The 20,684-nt window shown below is 37.7% G+C and overlaps 2 protein-coding genes across 6 annotated transcripts in view; both read right to left on the bottom strand.

Moving 5' to 3' along the window:
* Window positions 1-20,684, bottom strand: part of LOC145487505 (nucleolar MIF4G domain-containing protein 1-like) — a 156,984-nt gene that overhangs the window by 58,550 nt on the left and 77,750 nt on the right. For all 5 annotated transcript variants that reach the window (XM_081466309.1, XM_081466312.1, XM_081466311.1 and 2 more), the window contains exons 8-9: window positions 6,875-7,003; window positions 4,407-4,534 (exon numbers count right to left, since the gene is read on the bottom strand). In XM_081466309.1, the coding sequence (XP_081322435.1) occupies window positions 4,407-4,534; window positions 6,875-7,003 (257 nt within the window). The remainder of the gene's footprint in view (window positions 1-4,406; window positions 4,535-6,874; window positions 7,004-20,684) is intronic.
* Window positions 1-20,684, bottom strand: part of LOC145487525 (uncharacterized) — a 148,851-nt gene that overhangs the window by 74,369 nt on the left and 53,798 nt on the right. The window lies entirely within an intron of this gene.

Raw genomic sequence — 20,684 nt, 5'->3', positions numbered from 1 at the left:
AATAATTTGGTGCTTTGCAGCGTATGGGATTGGTGCTTGTTTTACTCGCCCACCAACATATAGCAGACCAGTGACTTTCAGTGGATCAAACTTGTAGATCACACTCAATTTCTTAATTGCACTCTTCAAGTCATCGCTTCCGTTTACTTCTTCTTGTTCTTCGAGCCATGACAACTCTTCCTTGAACTTTGTTGTTGGATGAATTTTAGAACTTCTTTTTCTGCTTTGTCAATGTCGTCTACATTAATAGGCTCGTATGTCCTGTCTTCAGAGGAGTCATGTACTAGTGCCAGTCCAGTCTTTTAGATGATTGCTTTAGCTTCTCCCGGTAGTGAAAAATCTAGGCAACGAATTTCTTAAGACGAGACCATGATGAAAAGCACCCAAGGAGTTGATTGATACAATTAATACTGGCGCTGGTAAGAGAGAAAAGGGCTTGAGTATCCCTCTTGATTTCAGGGTCTTCATCTGGCATTTGGGCAACTGGTTGTATGGGCCACTTTGATTTGGGCTCCCAGAGAAAATCTGGACCATTTATTCCTAATGATGGAACCCACCGTAAGACCTCCCAAAGCGCCGTCTGCAGGATTCCCCTCTGAACTCACATACATCCACTAGGACAGGGAAGATGCATCATGTATGATGGCTATCCTATTAGCAACAAATGTGTGGAACCTCTTGTCGTTGTTTCTCATGTAGCTGATTACACAAGTACTTTCTGTCCAAAATACAGATTCATCTACTGGGAGAATGATTTCTCTTCAAAGTGTTTTTTCCAGCCTGGATGCCACGAGAGCTGCTGACAACTCTAATCTTGGTATTGTCACAGTCTTGAGCGGTGCAGTCCTTGCCTTTCCCATCATGAAGGTACAGTGTATTGCACCTTTATCATCCAGAAATCTGAGGTAAGAGACCACACCATAGCCTTGTTGCGAGGCATCTGAGAAATGGTGTAGTTGCACAGACATGATTTTACCAAAGCCCTGTGGCTTCAAACAGTGATCAACTAAGAGCTGTTCAAGCTTTGGTAGATCTTAGCCAACGATTCTTTTCATCGTCAGGAATTGGGTCATCCCACTCCAACCTTCTATGGCACAAATCTTGTAGAATCACTTTGGCTGGGAGGACAACCAGGGCTACGAAACCAAGAGGATTGTACAACGAGCAAACAACTGAAAGTAGCCCTCTTCTTGTGAGGGGTTTGCATTTAACTTCAATCTTGAAACAAAACTTGTCAAGTTCAGCATCCCAATGTACCTCAAGAGCATGCTTGACGGGCAGCTGACCATCGTGGAGATCCTTGAACATGCAAGCTCTTTCAGACACAGGAAGAGATTCAATGACCTTGTGAGTTTGAAACACATTTGGTTAAATTGAAACCTCCCATTTCTAGAAGCCTTTTGAGATCATCAGTCAGACGGATAGCTTCCTTTTCCCCTGGCACGGACTTTAAGCAGTCGTCCACGTAAAAGTTTCTTTTGACTGTGTTGATTGCCTCAGAGTCGAATTGTTGCAAGTTGTTGTCAGTTCATTACCTTAGAGGAAAGTTTGCACAGCTTGGAGAAGACACTGCACCAAATAAATGAACTCTCATTTGATACTCTTCAAGTTGACTTTCCAGATCATTCCCAGGCCACCAAAGGAAACGTAGGACATCAGAATCGTCAGCAGGAACATGAACTTGGTAGAACATAGACTCTATGTTGGCGATAACAGTGATCCGTTCCTGTTGGAACTGAGTAAGAACACCAATGAAGGAGTTGGTCATATCTGGGCCCTGTAGCAGTATGTCGTTGGGAGAAATGTCCCTGTATTTCGCTGCACAGTCAAATACGACACAAACTTCTCAGGTTTCTTTGGATGGAAGACTGGGTGATGCAGTAAAAACCAAGTAGCCTCTCCTGATCTATTAGCCTGATGATTCGGCATACGAACGGTGAGAAAAGTCATGGGCACCCTCACGAAAGAGCAGATCCTCAATGAAGAAGGCTTGGTAACCTTGATGTGTGAGGGAGTCTATCATTAACGGCAGACCTGTCACTAAAGTGTCAGATGATCCAAAAGATTTGGAGGCACTCATGCCGAATCATCTGCTATTTCAGGGTGGTGAATATCTCCATGGCAAGGCTATGTCATAGTGGCCTTCTTTGAGATTGGCAGTAGATTCCATGATTTCCAGAGCTCTTTTGTTGTCAAGAGACATCTCCCTCTCATTGTCAAGCAACAAATCGTTGAATTCCATATTGCAAAATCTTTGGAACATGTGATCGAGCTCAGCATCTCTTCTAATGAAATTGGTAGTACAAGTAACATTCCCATTTCTGCCTAGTGGACCATTGATTGCCCAGCCAAGCAAAGTTCTTGTTGCATATGGACCTCCATCCTGACTCTCCTTGACTTCTTTCAGTTCCAGAGCTTTAGGTATGTCATGGCCTATCAGTAAACCAACATGAGCACCTATTTCTGCAATACGTATTCCTTTCAGATGGGGCCACCTGTCAACATCATCTTGACTAGGTATATTTTCTGATGAAATTGGCAGTGCAGGAGTAGAGAACACAAGTGGTAGCTTAATAAAAATTATTTTCATCTAAGTCGAAGACTTCTCACTGGACCAAAGAACTCGTTCTCGTACTATTTTCTCTTTCCATTGTGGTTAGGGATAATGTGGTGTCGATACCTCTGACTCCAAGCTCCTTCAATAGTTGATCACTGCAGAAGGTCGTATTCAAGCTACCATCTAGGAAGGCGCACGTGCACAAAAGGGTGTCGTTCCCTTTGGCTCTCACTTTGACTGGTACTACTGGTAATCTAGTTACTGACGTTCTGGCACTGGTAACAGCACAGCGTGGCTTGCCAACACTTACAAAGGTGCTCTGAGCTCCAATCTCTGGCTGGGTTGCGTCATCAATTCGTGTCGAAGGTGGGCGTAGGAATGTTGCACGTTTGTCATGACACCTGTCCACCTTGCAAAAGCTTGTCTTGCACAAGGTAGTACAATCTGGCACTATAGCTTGTGGTTTTAGCTTCAATCATGATCTCAAATGCTCTAATAAAATTGCAGTAGCTGTTGCACTTGGTTGCACTTGGTGGTTTTGCTGTTGTTCTATATGTATCATATTACCATTCTGTTCCTGCTGCTCCCACTGCAGGTCCATAAATTGTCGAAATCCTTCCTTGCTGGAAATATAATTTTGAGAATCCACCTCTCTTTGCCACTGTCCTCCAGCACCCAGTTCAAAAATTGGAAGCTGTTCAGTCCACGCAGGGAGTCACTGGGTGTTGCTAGGCTCTACTTTAGACACTTTAGGCTCGCAGAAGACCTTTTTAACTGCGGTTGGAACAATACTTCGGAAGCCCCTAATCTCACCAGCCACCATGAACCCTGCTTTGGCTTCTGCCAAGACACGTTCTTCTGCTTTAGCTTTAGCAATCTCTTGAGTGCTAGCTGTTGCTTCCTTTGTTGCAAGCACAGTTCTTCTTGTTGTAAGGCTTGTTGCTTTCGCAGCATTGAGGCCTCGGCTGCCAAGGATGCTCTTTTTGCTGCGGCTGCTACTCTGCTACTCTCTGCTACACACTGAACTGCTTCTCGAGGATCACGAGCTGGCCTTAGATCTCTAGGCAATCCCTGTAAACTTTGAAGCAGTTCGAGAGCCAGCATTGTTAACGGAGTCCTCAGGTTGAAGGTTCAGTTGGCTGATTGTTCCTCGTGGTTGTTTAAAGCCAACTTGTATCCAGTAATCGATTATTCTTCTAGAATCGTTAGCCAAGAGTAGTGTAGCATCGTAGTATTCATGTGACAAAACTGTAGCTCTTAAATTTGTACAAGTACACGTGCAAAAAATGTAAATTATTTGTCCCATAGGGATATCATGATTTGCATAGGAAATGAAAACAATAAGAAGCAACACAAGAATGTTACATTGAGAATAAAATGTTAAGACTCGTTTGCGCTAAAGCAAGCTATCCCATGTTACCATATCAACTTGGTGAAAGATCTTGAGATAGTAATTTAAAAAGATCAAACACTCTAATATTCATCAACTTCTGTGACCCCTACTTACAGCAGGATAGTGACTGAAACTAAGTTTCAATCACTAGCCTGCTGTAGATAGGGAGTATAAAAGTAGATGAATACAAACCAGACTTTATAGCCTCAAGATACAGTATACAGCATGGATACAGCATTCCTGAGTTCTGATTGGATTAATAGGCACTAAATTCCTTATCAGTCACATCAAATAATAGGTTATAGGGAACCCTCTCCACTTGCTTTAGCAGCACATGCTTTGGAATGTTGCTGCTGTCTTAAACACACTTAACTCTGAAGTGCAGACCAAGTAAACTTACAAGATCTTCAAAACAAACTTTCATTAAAAATATATAGAGCCTTGATTAAAACATACTTTGAAGTTGTAGAGATGTGCAAACAGGGCTACTACATTAACACACTCTTTCCCTTGTCCATAGCTGTCTCTGCCACTCTTGTGCAGATGGTCAAACAGCTCTGCAAGTCTTTCAGTAAAAAAAGCAGCTGAAAACAATTCAAGATGAATCAAGCAAAGTAAATGATTATAGGCCTGAAGCAAGTTTCTGAAAGGGTCACAAACAATCTAGGAAACAATTTTTTATTTATGTGGCAAAATTGAAAAAACCATGTTACAGAACTTTGCAAGAGATCCCTAGTGGTATAACTGAAAATCTGTGACCACACCTAACGACATTCTATTAACTTATTGCACATTGCAATTTTACATACTTTATCCTACTGTGTCACAATTTATTGGACAACAACAAGGTAAAAGCTACAAATCATAAAAGCAAAACTCAACTCCTTCTGTCAGAATTGTGACAAGGTGTCCAGGTCAGCCTAGTGTAATATCTATTATTTTTGCATTGTAAAATGTTCTCATCATACCCAGGGATTGCACAATAAGCACTTAACAGTACTAAAGTTCTGTTTGCTTCAGTTGGGTCTCAAAAAGGTTTAATGTTTTCACTTCTTCTTTTTCTTCTGTATTTCTGAATAATTACCTGTATGACTAGTATCCCCTGTAGTCTATTATCATTAAAATTGTATTGTAACAAAAATTCAAAGTTTTAATATATTAGTTTAGTATAAATCTACTAGCGTTCTATCATGCATGCCGTTCCCTGATTGGCTAAGCTACCCACTATCTATTCTGTGATAGATAGTGAGTAGCGTAGCAGTGTGCCCTTGTTAACGAAATGCAGCAGGCACCTTCTTGGCGTTTTTGAAGTGTCTGTGAAGAAGATTTAGATAGAGTTTTGAACAACTAGTAGATTTATACTGAAACAATTTCATTATTCGCTTTCGCTTTCTATGCATGATACATGTAGTTGACTCAGGCTTCGCCCTTGTCAACTATCACGCGGTAGAAATCTCAAGCTCATAATCTAATTGTTTAATATGTTATCACACAAGTGGTAAATGTAGGTCCGGATGGTTGAGGTCTAAAGAGCTGAGGGTTATCAATCCAAATACAAACAGTATCACAGTTGGCCCTCTAGTTTTGCTTATGAGGGAGACATCAATATCTTACGGTATTGTTGTCTCACTTTACCACCTGTGACTGGTTTGAAAACTTGCCATGAGCAACACAACACTGAAATGGGTTCCTCAAGAGCACTTCAAATTTCTGGACCCATTCAGAACTTTACAATGGTGAATCGCCGCTAATCTTTTACTTAATGCCATTTGCACAGTTGAGATAAATTTGTCGAAATTCTTGTTTTTTCTTTCCTCGATACTTTGGAAAACTTCACGTAATACACCCAATGAATTTCTTTAGTTTCTAAAAGGATTTTCAAAGCTCAAAAGCAAAATATTCAAGTAACTCACTGGCAAACAGAAAACTTCATTGCATGCCAGTATCCTTGGCAAGTCTTTGCATGTACTGGGAATTTGTATTTTAATCAAAAGTACTGTCACGTTTTTTTTCGCTTAGTTTTCTCAAAGAATGGTTAAATTGCAATGCAAAGTTATATGCGATTTTCAGACTCAACATCACATTATATTGGCGGCTAGTTGGGAGAAAATATATTCTCGTATTGGGCTCTGTCGCTTTGTGACTCCGCCTAATGTGAGAATATATTTTCTCTCAACTAGCCGCCAATATAATGTGGTATTGCCATCTAAAAAACGCATTTAGCTTATAAGAAATAGTTATTTCTACATATTCTGATTGATTAACTGAGATGTGATTAGCAAAGCACTGTTCACCTCTGCACAGCCAGAGGTGAAACAAAATGGCTTCTTGTAACTTTTGGTCCGCTAGTTATTCAGCTTGTGTGGTAACTACTAAAACAATAATTATTATTATTCACCTCAGTGTTGGTGAAAGTGGTGGATATTTACTGAACCATGAAGCAGCAAGGTAAATATCCACCACTATTCACCTCCACTTCTGTGAATAATACTGTTAATTATAATCCATCAAATATTTTTGTGTGCGTGCAATTGGTCTAAATGTTTCACCTGATTAAATGTTCCATGGGGAATATCTGAGTGAAATTCCTCAATTTTCAAAACCGCCCTGGTTGTGAAAAATATTTGAAGGATGATAAACACAATATCTAGTTGGTACTAAAATATGCTCGCATATTTGTCCTTGGACATTATCTGTTCCTCAAAGCTCACAGTTTCCCTCAAGCTATGCTCTCGGAAAACAGTTTTCTTCTTGCAAATTTTTGTGCCAAATGGAGGCTATTGTTTTTATGTCACTGATGTCACATAGCGGGTATATAACTCAGATCACTTCTTTAGCTCTCTAAATCAAAATATTACTGGTATACTTTTGTCCAATTGGCTGATACAAAACTCTACCGATAAAAGAGATGAACACAAACTTACCAACTTCAGTTCCAATATGACTTGAAAGAATTGCCAATAACATGACATGTTCCATCAGAAGTTTTTCAGGCATCAGTGATGTAGATACACATGACCCCAGAATAAGATTGCTTAGTATCTTGTTCATATCTGGGAGAAATTGAGAGGCAATACTTGTGAAGAGGTTGTTTCATTAAGGGGTTTTGACATTGGTTGTGCTCGCACTCAGGGTGGGAGATGGGGAAACGAGGTCATAAAGATTGCCAAGTGTATTCCTGCAAAATATCTTTGGAAAGTAGGAGGTCTTTATATCACTTCGAGAGAAAACATAGACATTTGCATGGTCAGAAAGATCAGCTTTGCATTCTCTAGCTTGTTTTACTAGCAGTGTTTAATGAGTTCAAGCAGTTAGAAATAATTTATTGGACTTGCAAAGATACAACAGATACCACACATTACATTTTTCTGTTCCTTAAAAGAAGTCCATACCATCCCAAAAAAAAGCCATCCAAAATTCTAAATGATGTGTTCAGACATTGATGATCCGTTTAAGTGTGAGAGGTCACATTATAAACCAACTTGCCAACGACAGACAAAATGAATAACATGGATGAAAAACAAGTGAGTTTCAGCATAATTTGTCCATTTTTACTGTTATGAAGGACACAGCTTCATAAGGGTAAAATTGTTTTACCTTTAAAAAGGGTGGACTTGATTAAGTGTAGCTGTTTTGTGTCATTGTAATTAAGTGTAAGTAGCGTGAACTAAGACAGTTTTAACTTAGTCTGTGTTACAGAATGGTAAATGTTTGTGGAGATTAATGTACGGACTTATCAAATGTTTGTCAAGTGGTAGAAATTGTGTGTTATTCAAATTTTAATGCTTCCTTGAACTCATTTGGTTCCTTGATTATCAGCATTTTCCAAATCAAAGCCATGACATTTTTATCCTGGTATTGCTGGGATTTTTTAGGTCTACCCCGACACGTTATCTTAAGACGTCCAAAGATTTTGACATTCTGAACGTTTCAGAGGACACTCTGAGGACTTTTTGTCCCAGTCCTAGAACAAGCATATCTTCATTTAGTCTGGAGTGTCAGCCCTCTTCTTGCCTTAACCCCCAAGGGGCCCAGGAAAGAAGGGCGTCTGAATTTCCAGTGTCATAGTGTCCTCATGTGATGTTGTACACTATTTTAGGAAATGCTCCATAAATTTACCAGTAGAATCTAAGTATGTCAACCCAGACCGTGCTGAGCTTGGTTTTCTATGGTATGCATATGCAAGTTTGACACCGCATTGAAATATACTACTTTTCCTTCAAATGTGATGGAAACCAAATCAAAAAGGGTTTTGCTTCCTATTGCAACCTTATTGTAAACATATCTGTAAACACACATTGTGCTCATGCCAGTTGAGTTTTTTTTATCTTCCCTAAGCCTTTATCAGTTACAAACTTCCCCCAAACTCCCATACAAAACATGGTTTATTCTCACTCTTTAACTGGAAATTGTTTTTGAATTTATCTTAGGGCCAAGTTGCACAAGAGGGCAATTTGGGATTTGTCCCAAACAAATTCAGAATGAAATTGGCCAGTGACTAGAGATTTGTCTGGAAAAGCTCCAGTTGCACTTGAAAACAAAATCTGTCAACACAACAGAATAAGTACATGTAGCTTTTCTTTTTCTTTGCCTAATCTTTCTTAAGTTCTCAGCTAACGAAAGTGTACTGGGTGACAAAGTTGCAGTTGATTCCAACATTTCGCTGTCTTCTGGGCATGAGTCAGACTCGTGGTTGAAGGAGCTGGACTAGGAGTTCCTCGATCATTAGGAAATGTGCAAGGGCCACAAGGCAAACCTGGATAGATCAATCCAAGGAAATGTTGTTGCACTTGGTCATGTTGGAACGGTGTTCCATTGATTCCATGCACCTGGATCGTGATGTTGCAAAATGAAAACGTGATTTATAAAATTTACAGTGAAGTCTACCGCATGAAGCCTCTGCTACACATCATGTTTTGTTTTACAAGATTTGTATAAGTTTGGCCTGCTTCAGAAGTACCGTAAATGTCCATGTATAAGCCATACTTTTTTTCACAAAATTGAAGCCAAAACCCAAGGGTGCCGCTTATCCACAGGTACATCTGTGTTTGGAGTTCTCAAAAACCTAATTAATATTCGTAAAACTTCTTAAGATGTTAAGAAAAAAACCTAAAAGAAACTGAGAGTGTGTTGATGTTGTTCATCGGTGTTTCAAAACCGTGGTTGTTTGCCCTTGTTTGTTTATAGCAATACAACTCTACTGGAACTTCAAACTTCATTGTTAGTTTTTTCCAAAATCTACACTTCCAAATTGGGGATGCAGCTTATCTACAGATGCGATATATACATGGACACTTATGGTAGTCTGCCGCGACTTCGAAGTTTGTCCGTCACTGACCAAATTTAGTCCTTTGGTGAACAAACCAGTCGCACCTGGATTTTCATTGTGATGACAGATGTTTGACAAAAGTAAACAGTTTTTCCCCTACTGTTCAAATGAAATCAATATTAAGTTAAGGGTCCTAACTGTGAAGACAGGGAAAGCTGAGAGAAATAAAAGTACATATTAGAAAATAACAGTTGCAAATGCCAGGCGTATTTTCAGTTAAACTGAATGGTGAGCCCCAGGAGGACTGTAGTCAGATTTTTAAAGTCATTTGCCTTGTCTTGGCCCTGAATCGTGCAACTTCAAGGAACCTTATTGATTTAGCTTTCTAGTTTTAAGACTACACTAGCAGCGTCAGATACCTTAGTGGTGCACTGGTCACCCAAATTTCAGGGTTCTCTTGAAATTGTCAGAGGTTTTATCTTTAACTGCTATTTGTTGTGAAGTATTTAATTTGTTCTTAAGTAAAGAAGGAAAGCCGTGAAAGGGTACATCATCGCTGTCTTGGATAGTGCAAAAGATATAATACTTGGCCAACAAGGTGACATAGTTTAAAATGTCTTTTGATTCTGTGGTGTTATCAAGCCAACCAAAAAGGATATTACATTCGGTGAGAGTTATTATGTTTTTATGTTTTTCACACAACCAATTTTGAAATGCAGACCAGAAATTGGAAATTACAGAAAAGGTAAAATAAGTGAGGCAATGTTTGCGGCTGCATTTTGCATAGCTGACAGATTTCAGAATTGCATAGCTTCATACGGAAAAGGGACCACCTAGTTGGAAGTATGTTGTGGATAATTTTATATTGAAAAATTTGAAGCTTTCTTTCGAGCGTGGTAACAAAGGGGAGGTTATAAATTTTCTTTAAGCATTCTTTTGAGAAACCATATTGTAGTAATTTTGGTTCAGCTGTTGGGGGTCGGAAGTAGTGGTCTATAATTGCTGCATAGACAGCACAGGTGGTGAAATTCTTAGACAGACGAGGCTCTTGTGACACGTCATTTTCAATTGCGATTTCTGTGCGTTTGATTGTGCATCTCCAGCTTGGTGGAATGGTGCTTATTAAACCATAGTAGGCGGTAAACGGGACATGAAGCTGAAAGATTCGTTGAAATTTGTCATGTGATAAGAAGTTAAAATTTTTGTCAAGCAGGTCATCTATGTACATGATTCCAGTTCGCTGCCATTGCTTTAAATAGATCATGTGTTTATCTATTAAAATGTTTTTATTGTTCCAGATAATTTCGTTTTGCTTGTGTGTATTGTCTTGTGTGTATTTGTTTTCTTGCCACAGAAGGGGGTGGTACATTATTCAAATTCAGTAACTTAACATCATATCTACAGTTTAGAAAGAAAGAAAGACCACTGTGTTCCTTGAAGAAATGTTCGATAAGAGTTTTCCAGGAGCCAGAGTTTTGGCATATTCGTTTAATCCAGACAATTTTGAGCATGGTGTTCATTACTTCAAAGTCGATCATTTTTAATCTGCCTTTATTTTTTTCACCAACTATTGTCATTCTCTTAATTTTATGGGGTTTACCCTGCCAAATAAAATTAAAGATCATGCTGTTAATCGTGTCAGACAAATTTTTAGGTAAATTAAGATTGGAGCTGTTGAAACTTAATTTTGATAAAGCCAGAGTTTTGACGATGTTTATTTTGCCAATTAAGGTTAGTTTCTATTTTTCCAGATATTTAAAATCTTATTCATATTTCACAGCTTTTCATTGAAGTTAAGCTTATCAGCTTTGGTGGTGTTGTGGGAGAAGAATACACCTAAGGCACAGATGGGATTGACAGGCCAGTTGAAATTAAAAGGAGTGTCAGATCCGTTTTTCCACTTACCAAGCCACATGGCTTTGGTTTTGGAGGTATTGACTTCTAGACCAGACACAACTTTGAATTGGCTTAGCAGCTTAAGTAAATGACTAATAGAATCTGTGACACTGAGAAAAACTGTGGTATCATCCACATACATGGTTGTTTTAGTTTCGTGGTTTCCTTATGTTATCCCCTTGATGAGATTGTGATTTTTGATGGCTCTTGTGAGAAGGTCGAGACCAATAACAAATAGAAGGCCTGATAGAGGACAATCTTGTCTTACCCCATGTGCTAAAGAAAAGAAGTGAGACATGTGGCCATTGTTCAGCACACAGCTGGAAATGTTGGAGTATAATTATAGTCCTGAACCACTGTAGAAAATTTGGTCCAAAGTTGAAGAGCATGAGAGCTTTCTCTAAGTAATTCCACTCAATGGTATCCAAGGCTTTCCGGAAATTCAAAAAAACTGCCATGCCAGGAGAATTCTATTTTTCCAAATAAAACATTAGATCTTGAGTTAATTGGATATTTTCACCAATGTAGCGTCCTTTTACATAGCCAGTTTGGTCGCGATATATTATTTTAGGTAATACTTTTTCTAAGTGATTTGCTAAAACTTAGTGAGAATTTTGTAATCAACGTTCAAAAGAGATATTGGTCAAAGATTTTCAAGAATGGTTTTATCTTTACTTTTTTGGGGAATAAGAGAGATTATGCCTCGTCATTGGGATATCGACAAGGAGCCATTTGTGAACGTGTAGTTAAAACTTCCAACACTCCACTCATGTCCAGGATTGAACGCAGTTACAAATTTGTAACCAAATTTGAGTTTCAAATTTAACAAATTTTGCAATTTTCCGTTAAACTTTACAAGATTTACAAAAATTCCCTGTTTCAAAGATTTTTCGGCACATTGTTCCAAAATTTACACCTTTATGCTAATCCATCAGCAAGCACTGGCTTGCGGATTTTACATTGCTAACCTCACGATTTTTTGTTAACTCATTGCGAAATTTGCGATTTTTTACACTGCTTTGTAATGCTAATTCCACTTACTAGTGCCGGCAGGCAGATTTTACAACTTTTGCCATTTTTCGTTAACTTCTACAAGATTTACAAAAATTCGCTGCCTCAACGATTTTTCGGCACGTTGTGAAATTTACAACTGTATGCTAATACATCAGCAAGCACTGGCTTGCAGATTTTACAAAATTTACAGAATTTGCAATTTTTCGCTAACTTCACGATTTTTCGTCAACTCATTGCAAAATTTGCAATCTTTTACACTTCTTTGTAATGCTAATTCTACTTACTAGTGGTGGCGCTCAGATTTTACAAAATTAGCGATTTCTCACAATTAACATAACACAAACAAACCACCAAAGATGACAAGCATGTTTCTGTTCTCTCTGGGACGATAAAATGGAATGAAGATAAGCCATGACCGCATCCATGTAACACAAAAAAAGATAACAAGCTGTATGTTTCTTCCGCTTTTTTCACCAAGAATTATAAAACGGGTTATGAGAAACACAATCATATGAATTAACATAACATCAGCAAAACATAACATGACACAACCGTTTCTAGTTCATTGAAAATCTATTCTATGTTCTAAAAGCGTGTTACATATTCAAAACGATCTAAAACGCACACAGCGACGTTTAAGCGTACGTGTCTATGGGAACATAATGCGGGAGGAAAATATTCCTTTCCACTGCACACACGGCTTATCAACCTTATTCTAACACTCTCCTAAGCCAATTTCGGGAAAGCCACAACAGCAAAATGATATGAGATTCATGTAAACACTAAACGAGATAACAATGTGCAAATTTTGTCCTCAAAGCGTTTGTTCCATGCACACTAACATGAGTATCGAAGGATACCTTGCACAAGTAACCTTCTTATTACTATCCAAGCGATTTTCAGGAAAGGTCATAAAAGCAAAATGTATGCGTTTAACGTAACACCACAAGAGATAACAAATTGCAATGTTTCGTTCTCAAAGTGCTTGTTGTACGCAGATTAACTTGACTATCAAAGCACTCGTTCTACAAGTAGGCTTCTCATTCCAAAACACACTGAGCTATGTTTTAGCCTACACCTCTCTTTGGGAAAATAAGTCATGAGTATCAAGGGATACGTTGCAAAAGTAACCTTCTTATTACTATCCAAGTGAGTTTTTATTTATTTCCACTCTGGGGAGCAGATTAAAAAGTATCCGGATTTGCTGCCGAATTTGCCGGATGTGTGTGGACAGGAGCCATATCTGGAAAGAAAAAGTTGCAGATTCAAAAATATGCGGATACGTGTTGATGGTGCCTAAATTTGGTATCGAGGCATACATTCCACAAGCAAGGTATTTATTTACCTAGAAGCAAAAAAAAAAAATATCTGCATGCATTCAAGTAATAAACAAAAATTAGATTATAATTCCGTTATAACAGCCATTTCGCGACTCTAAAGTAAATGAATGCCTGACTGAAATGAAGGGTCAGCGGTGCACCTCTTTTGGAAGCAATGTGAAGCCATGTTGCTTAGTCGCTCAGCCTTTTCTTCTTTTTCCTTCCATTTGTGTGTAATTACTATGTATATTGGCATATCTATTAAGCATTTGTGCTAGGAACCATCAGATTGCTTCTAAGTAATCGCTTTTCCATTTATTTTGACTTCCTTGCCTTCAATTTCACTTTCACTTCCACTTTGTGTTTACAGCCTCTAAATTTGTACTGGGAGAAACAACAACATACGTATCTGTATGCTGCATTCTTTATTGGCAACCTCCATTAAAGACTATGGAAACTTCACTTCAAAGAATTGTATGTTCAGTGGCCTCCCTGTTTCGCTTGGAAGTGTGAGTTTAATAGTAATACTACAAATTGTGTTACATGTAGTTTGCAAATTTGCAAACAGCTTCAATGGAATAACGTTGCACGTTGTAGCCCACCAGAACTGAAAATCGCAAATTATTTCCAGATAGGAGAGAGTTCTCCAAATGTCCGAACTCCTACTAAAGGACATTCCACAGTTGCAAACAACCAATATGGTTTACCTAATATCATGAATTGTTAATAATTTGTGTTTAATTGACCTTGCATATCCCACTAGAAATAAAGCAAATAATTTGAATGGAAATTTATTTTTGTTGAGTTGAGGGTGAAATGTACTTCATTTTAATATTTTAGTTTAACTTACATTCACTATATACTTCTCTCCAAATAATATGAAGTTGTATGCTGATGACCCCTACAAAGACAAGCTGAAAATGACAAAAATTTTAAACTGTCAATGCTTTTGCAAATATCATAAATATCACAGTTTGCGTAATTTTCATCAGGACAATAATGTGGCCCTTTGAATAATTATCGTAGCTTCCGTTGATGGGCTAGCAAAATCTCGTAAATATCGCAGTTTTCATAAATTTCGTAGTATTTGCAAATGTAGTTTGAGACCTTCCTGAAACACTTTTCATGAATTTTGAGGTTCCATCGATCAGCTGGCGAATTATTATAAAGTTTCCTGTTTTAAGAAATTTCGTAAAATTTGCAATTTTCGTAATTCTTGTTGGGGGCTGCCATGTAACCCTTACAGTAAAAATTTCATGCATTTCGTGGATGGACAGTCGAATTATCATAAATTTCGCAGTTTTCGAAAATGTTGTAATTTTCTTAATTTTCGTAACTTTGGATGGACCTTCCTTGCAACCCTTTGAATAAATTTCATAGATTTTGTTGTTGGTATTGCAAAATACTGTAAATTTCGCAGTTTTCATAAATTTCGTAATTTTTGCAATTTTCATAACTTTCAAGGGGCCTTCCTTGCAACCCAATGAATAAATATCGCAGATTTGGTCAATGGTCTTGCAAAATACAGTAAATTTCACAGTTTTCATAAATGTCATAATTTTACTAACTTTGGTGAGGCATTCCATGCAACCCAATGAATAAATATTGTAGAATTTGGTGAGGATCTTGCAAAATACAGTAAATTTTGCAGTTTTTAGAAATTTCATAATTTTTGCAATTTTTGTAACGATGGTGAGGCCTTCCTTGCAACCCAATGAATAAATTTCATAGATTTTGTCAATGGTATTGTGAAATACAGTAAATTTCACAGTTTTCATAAATTTTGTAATTTTCACCATTTTCGTAACTTTGGTGAGGCCTTCCTTGCAACCCAATGAATAAATATTGTAGATTTTGTCAATGGTATTGCAAAATACAGTAATTCTTGCAGTTTTCGTAAATTTCGCCATTTTTGTAACTTTGGTGAGGCATTCCTTGCAGCCTAATGAACAAATATCATAGATTTTGTCCACAGTCTTGCAAAAAGCAGTAAATTTCACAGTTTTCATAAATTTTGGAATTTTTGGAATTTTCATAACTTTGGAAGAACCTTCCTTGCAACCCTTGGAATAAATTTCATAGATTTTGTCGATGGTCTTAACAATTATTGCAAATTTCGAGTTTTCGTAACTGTGTTCAATCCTGAACATTACTCAACAATTAACAATTTTAGCTCTGGCCAAAAAAATTTTAAAAACTCAGTTGTTAAGCCGTCAGTACCAGGAGATTTGGCTACAGCGAATTCTTTTAGGGCTTTAAAGGCCTCAATTTCTGTGATCAAACCTTCACATAAAGCTTGCTCGTTGTCGGGCAAAGTAGAAATGTTGTTGGGAGTAAAGAACACATCATCATCAGGTTTGTCGCTGCTATCAGATTTTTGCAAATTATATAAAGATTGGTAAAATTTGCTTTGTCCCTCTAAAATATCGAACTGGTTAGTTAGGACTGAACTTGGCTGAATAGGACCTCTTGCTTTAGCCTTAGAAAACTTGACAGTAAAACCTCTGATGAGGTCCCATTTTAAGCCTAAATCTTCAATGTCATGGTATTTCTCTACAAAGTGTGTTAAGTTTTTGTGCAAGTTAGAAATATATTGCTTGTCTTCGAGAAGGAAGGAATTAAATTTCCAGAAACAAGGTCCTCTTTGTTGTTTCAAATCTTCACTCAAGAGATCTATTTGTATAGCAGAATGATCTGTGTTTGGTGTGAAAAAGATATCACAATTAGTCCTAATGCTAGACTAGAACGTAATCAAGCTGACAATGAACTTTAAATGACTTGTTTCTCTATGTGAATTGTTTAGCAGTGGGATTTAAGAAGCGCCAAACATCACACAAGCCGTAAAGGTGACATAAATTGTTAATTTCTTTTATGACCGGTACCTTTTTTTTGAGGTGGGATTCCCTCCATCTTTGTCATTTGGTGAAAGCGCGCAGTTGAAATTGCCGCCAATAATGATTTTTTCCTGTGCAAAGTTGCTAAGAAGTTTTTGTATTTCTTTAAGGAATAGCACTTGATGGGTTGTGTCATTATAATCAATGATTATAATTTTAACATTATAAAAGAAACTTGCCAAAGAGAAAGACACAAGGTATACTTGGTCCTTCTTGGAACATTGTCAACATTTCTTTCCCTTGCCGAGGATGATGAAGTAATATTTTCCCTTTTCAAAATGGATATCCATCAGTGGAACACTTTCTAGATGCTTTAACCTCGATTGTCAGGTGCCTCAGGGTTCTTGTTTAGTACCTCTACTATTTATTATTTACTCATCTCAGTTTTTTGAAGTGATAGAAGAACACCTACCAGTCTACCACATGTACATGGCTTTACTGATGACACTCGGCTTTATTTAAGCTTCAAGCCAGATGGCCAAGTCAGTCAAGATGTTCAAGTGAAAGCTCTGGAAAGGTGTATTGCAGATATTCAAAGCTGGATGATTAACGAGTCCCTGTCCATAAAAACAGAAAATAACTCGGCAAGGGTCGAAAATTCTATTTCACTCATATTTTCATGGTAGATAGGCTAGGGCATGACAAAAACTACTGGATAGTTTTTTTTTGGCAAAATATCCTTTTATTTCAAAGAAATATGCAAATTACCAAATTCCATTAAAATCGTCATTTGACGCACCATTTTATTAAACAAGTTTGAGAGCCTCGCGTGCAAAACCACATCATTCTTCCGTCTTTAAAACACTCAAATATTCTTGTGCAATGTTTAAATGTGTACTGGGTTGATTTTAGGGAATGTTGCGTTGTCTTTTTAGGTGCAAAATAATTAATTTTCGAAGACATGTATTTCATTCACTTAAAAGTACTTCGTGAATATAATTAATTTTCACCATGTGTGAAACCTTCAAATGGATTAAGCTTCTGGTGGTTGAATCGCAGAAGGATGGTCCACAGATTCCTGTAAAAATTTCTTTGGGCAAATGATTGTGAGTGACGTGAGAGCTTTTCAACGTATGTTAAAAATGCAAATATTTGACCATTCCGTCGTCAAATTTCAATTTACGGGTTAGACGTATATTTTAGCATGCGCCACATGACTTGACCTATAATAAGTTGAAATAGACACAGTTAGAAATGTGCTAACCTTATTTGTTATAAAAGGCAGGTCCAAAGCCGATTTCACGTGTTTCTAGTCGATCTCTCACCATTCGTCACACATAAAGCAGAAGTTTGCTTTTGTTTACACAAGGTTAACGTCTGATGTACATAGCCTACTGTCAACCCATTATTGGTCAAATACCATGAATCTGTGACCATCTTTCTGCGCATATGAACATTACTGCATCTAAGTCAAAAACGGCTGAGTCATTGAGTTATTTTTTTGTAAAAAAAATACCTCTTAGTCGGCGCGTCGGGTATGTTATGGACGGGTCAATGGGTGAGTGAGTAAGTGAGTGAGTGAGTGAGTGAGTGAGTGAGTGAGTGAGTGATGTATGTATGTCACACCAATCAGATTGGATCTACTATGAACAGCCAATCAAATTTCTTGTTGTAAAGGTAAATGGTACGTGAGAAACACAAGGTATGTATAAACACATGGACTTTGGTAATTGAAAAATAAAGAGTGACGTGTATGTTGCCGGTTTGTGATTTTTAGTCCGGTTTGGAGGGGAGTGTGACAGTTACATACGTACATTGGGTTGTTTTAGAGTGCATAATTTTCAGTGTAATGGTGGCTAGTTATGAAAGAGATGAGTCTTGAGTTTTGAAGCAGTTCATGGGTAGTAGGCAAATGGCACGAGATATTTTTATTTTTAATTACAAAGGGTAACTTGATACTTTGTTTTTCACAAGGAGTTAATTCAATTAGAGGTCACAAATCGTCGGTTCTAGTTCTTAGGACATGTTTTAGAGGACACAAGACTATTTAGGTTTGAAGCAGTTCTAACGTTTACGATAGTAAGTGCAGGTAACGATTGTTTTGTTCTTATTGCATGCAAATATAACGAGATAGTTTAATTTTTTAGTTACAATGCGTAATTTGACACTCTTGTTTTTCACAAGGTAGTAAATTCAATTAGAGCTGACGAATCGTCACCATTTGTTCCCACGAGATGTTTGCTATTTTTAGTTACAAATGGTAACTCGACACTTTTGTTTTTCATGTGGGAGTAAATTCAATTAGAGCTTACAAGTTATCGGCTATTGTTCCCAGGATATTAAACAAAAAAGAAGCTTTCATTTCTAGGGTGTTTTTACGTCTCTGCAGTAGCAGTTTAATATTTTTATATGTTGGGCATTTTATGACATTTTTTTCAGTCCGATATTTTTAAAGGTAAAAAGTATGAAAACTGTTCAAATGTTCTTTGAAGACTGTGTGGCACCAAGTTAAAGTGCAATTTAATTAAATCAGAGAGGTTTTTTCTCTTTCTTTCAATTTTCGGTGAAGTAGTGTTGTTACGTTGTGTTGTGTAAAAAGGGTAAACTTACGACTCGTATAAAATGCGAAAAGTTCTCTTAACTTGAGTATTTTTGAGCAAAAATTCCTCTTGGGGGCTGGAAGGGCTCCCGAGGAGGTACTCCCAGAAAAATTGGTTGGGGGTGTGCGGCCCGCTTCCCAAAACCCTTACCCTATTTATGACCAAAATCTGCGATATTCCTTACCCTATTTATGACCTGACCAAAAATTCGAAACCCTATTTACGACCTGACCCTCAAATCAAAACCTTGTTTCAGACCTGCGTTATAATTAGCTCCCTAGTTCAAACCAATGTTAAATTACCGTAAACATATAAATTTGTGAAAGGCTTTTGTTGATTTTCTTTTCGATAATGATGAAAAAGTGGCTTCTTCTTAAAGCATACCCATATCAAGGCTAGAGTGCAAAAACCGTACCCTATTTATGACCAAAATGACCAAAATGAGCTAAAATAGATACCCTATTTATGACCAAAACGGCTGAAAAACCATACCCTTTGGGGCCGCACAGACCTATATAGCCCATATAAGGAAGTCCCCCCCCCCGGGGGAAGGGCTACGTGATCGGTGAGTGAGGGAGTTATGCATGTGCGCGTGTCAGACCAATCACAATGTGGGTTGTATCAAAGAACGAATAAAATTGCCTGTTAGAAAATAACACGGTGTCTACATTAATCTGGAGACGTGTCAGATTACTGTAGTTTGTTCAGTCAAACATTTTAGGGCTTACTATTTAGTTATCTTACCATTACCGATGTAACATCGTAGGTACATCATAAACTCCCAGTTTCTTTCTTGCTGTACATCGCAACCAAAAAAACTTGTCAAATCAACCAAATCATTACTGTAAACAGTTCCATGAATGCTCCTATCTCCGAGACTTATAGTTCACAAAAAATAACTCTTGCACGCCTTGCGTGCCTATGTTTTGTAGATAGTTGCTTGCTTTGCACTGCGCCAAAATATTATGTTTGATCCTCTTAGCCACGAAATTAAGAATTCGCCTGATTTTTACAGACAGGCACTCTTAATTGAAACATGGTATACGCTAAATAAGTTAGATCACAACATTTTTTTATGCATTGGTGATAATGGCATAACTCTGTCACCTGTGCTTGAAATTTAAGATTCTGGTTCAGTGAAAAAAATGTCCATGTCTACACATACCACCAAGGCATGCAGGAGTGCATTCTTTCATTTACGTAATATTAGAAAAATTAAGAAATATCTATCTGAGGATAGTCCATGTACAATTGTCCATGCCTTACTTCTCAACTCAGCTATTGTAATAGCTTAATGTATGGACTTCCCAATATGCAAATTTCTAAGCTACAGTGTGTCCAAAATGCAGCTGTTAGACTTAATATGAACTTACCCAAGTAGTCACACATAATGCCAGCTCTATAGGAACATCACTGGCTACCAATTGCTTATCAAGATTAAGACTCTTATACAGTCAACTATCTCTAAGACGGACACCATAGGGACCGGCCTCAGCTGTCCCTCTTAGCAAGGATGTTGATTTCACTTAGAAAACAGCAAAATGTTAATTTCACGCAGCGTATAAGCTCAAAAATGTTGATTTCAGGTCTAAATAGGTAAAAATGCTGATTTCACGTTAACGCGTGACGGCAAGGATGTTAATTTCACTTAGAAAACAGCAAAATGTTAATTTCACGCAACTTGTAAGCTAAAAATTGTCGATCTCAGGTCTAAATAGGTAAAAATGCTGATTTTACGTTAACGCGTGACGGCAAGGATGTTGATTTCACTTCGAAAACAGCAAAATGTTAATTTCACACAG

The sequence above is a fragment of the Orbicella franksi genome, chromosome 5 (assembly GCF_964199315.1).
Source record: "Orbicella franksi chromosome 5, jaOrbFran1.1, whole genome shotgun sequence".
NCBI lineage: Eukaryota > Metazoa > Cnidaria > Anthozoa > Scleractinia > Merulinidae > Orbicella > Orbicella franksi.
This window is presented reverse-complemented; position numbering and strand designations above follow the sequence as displayed.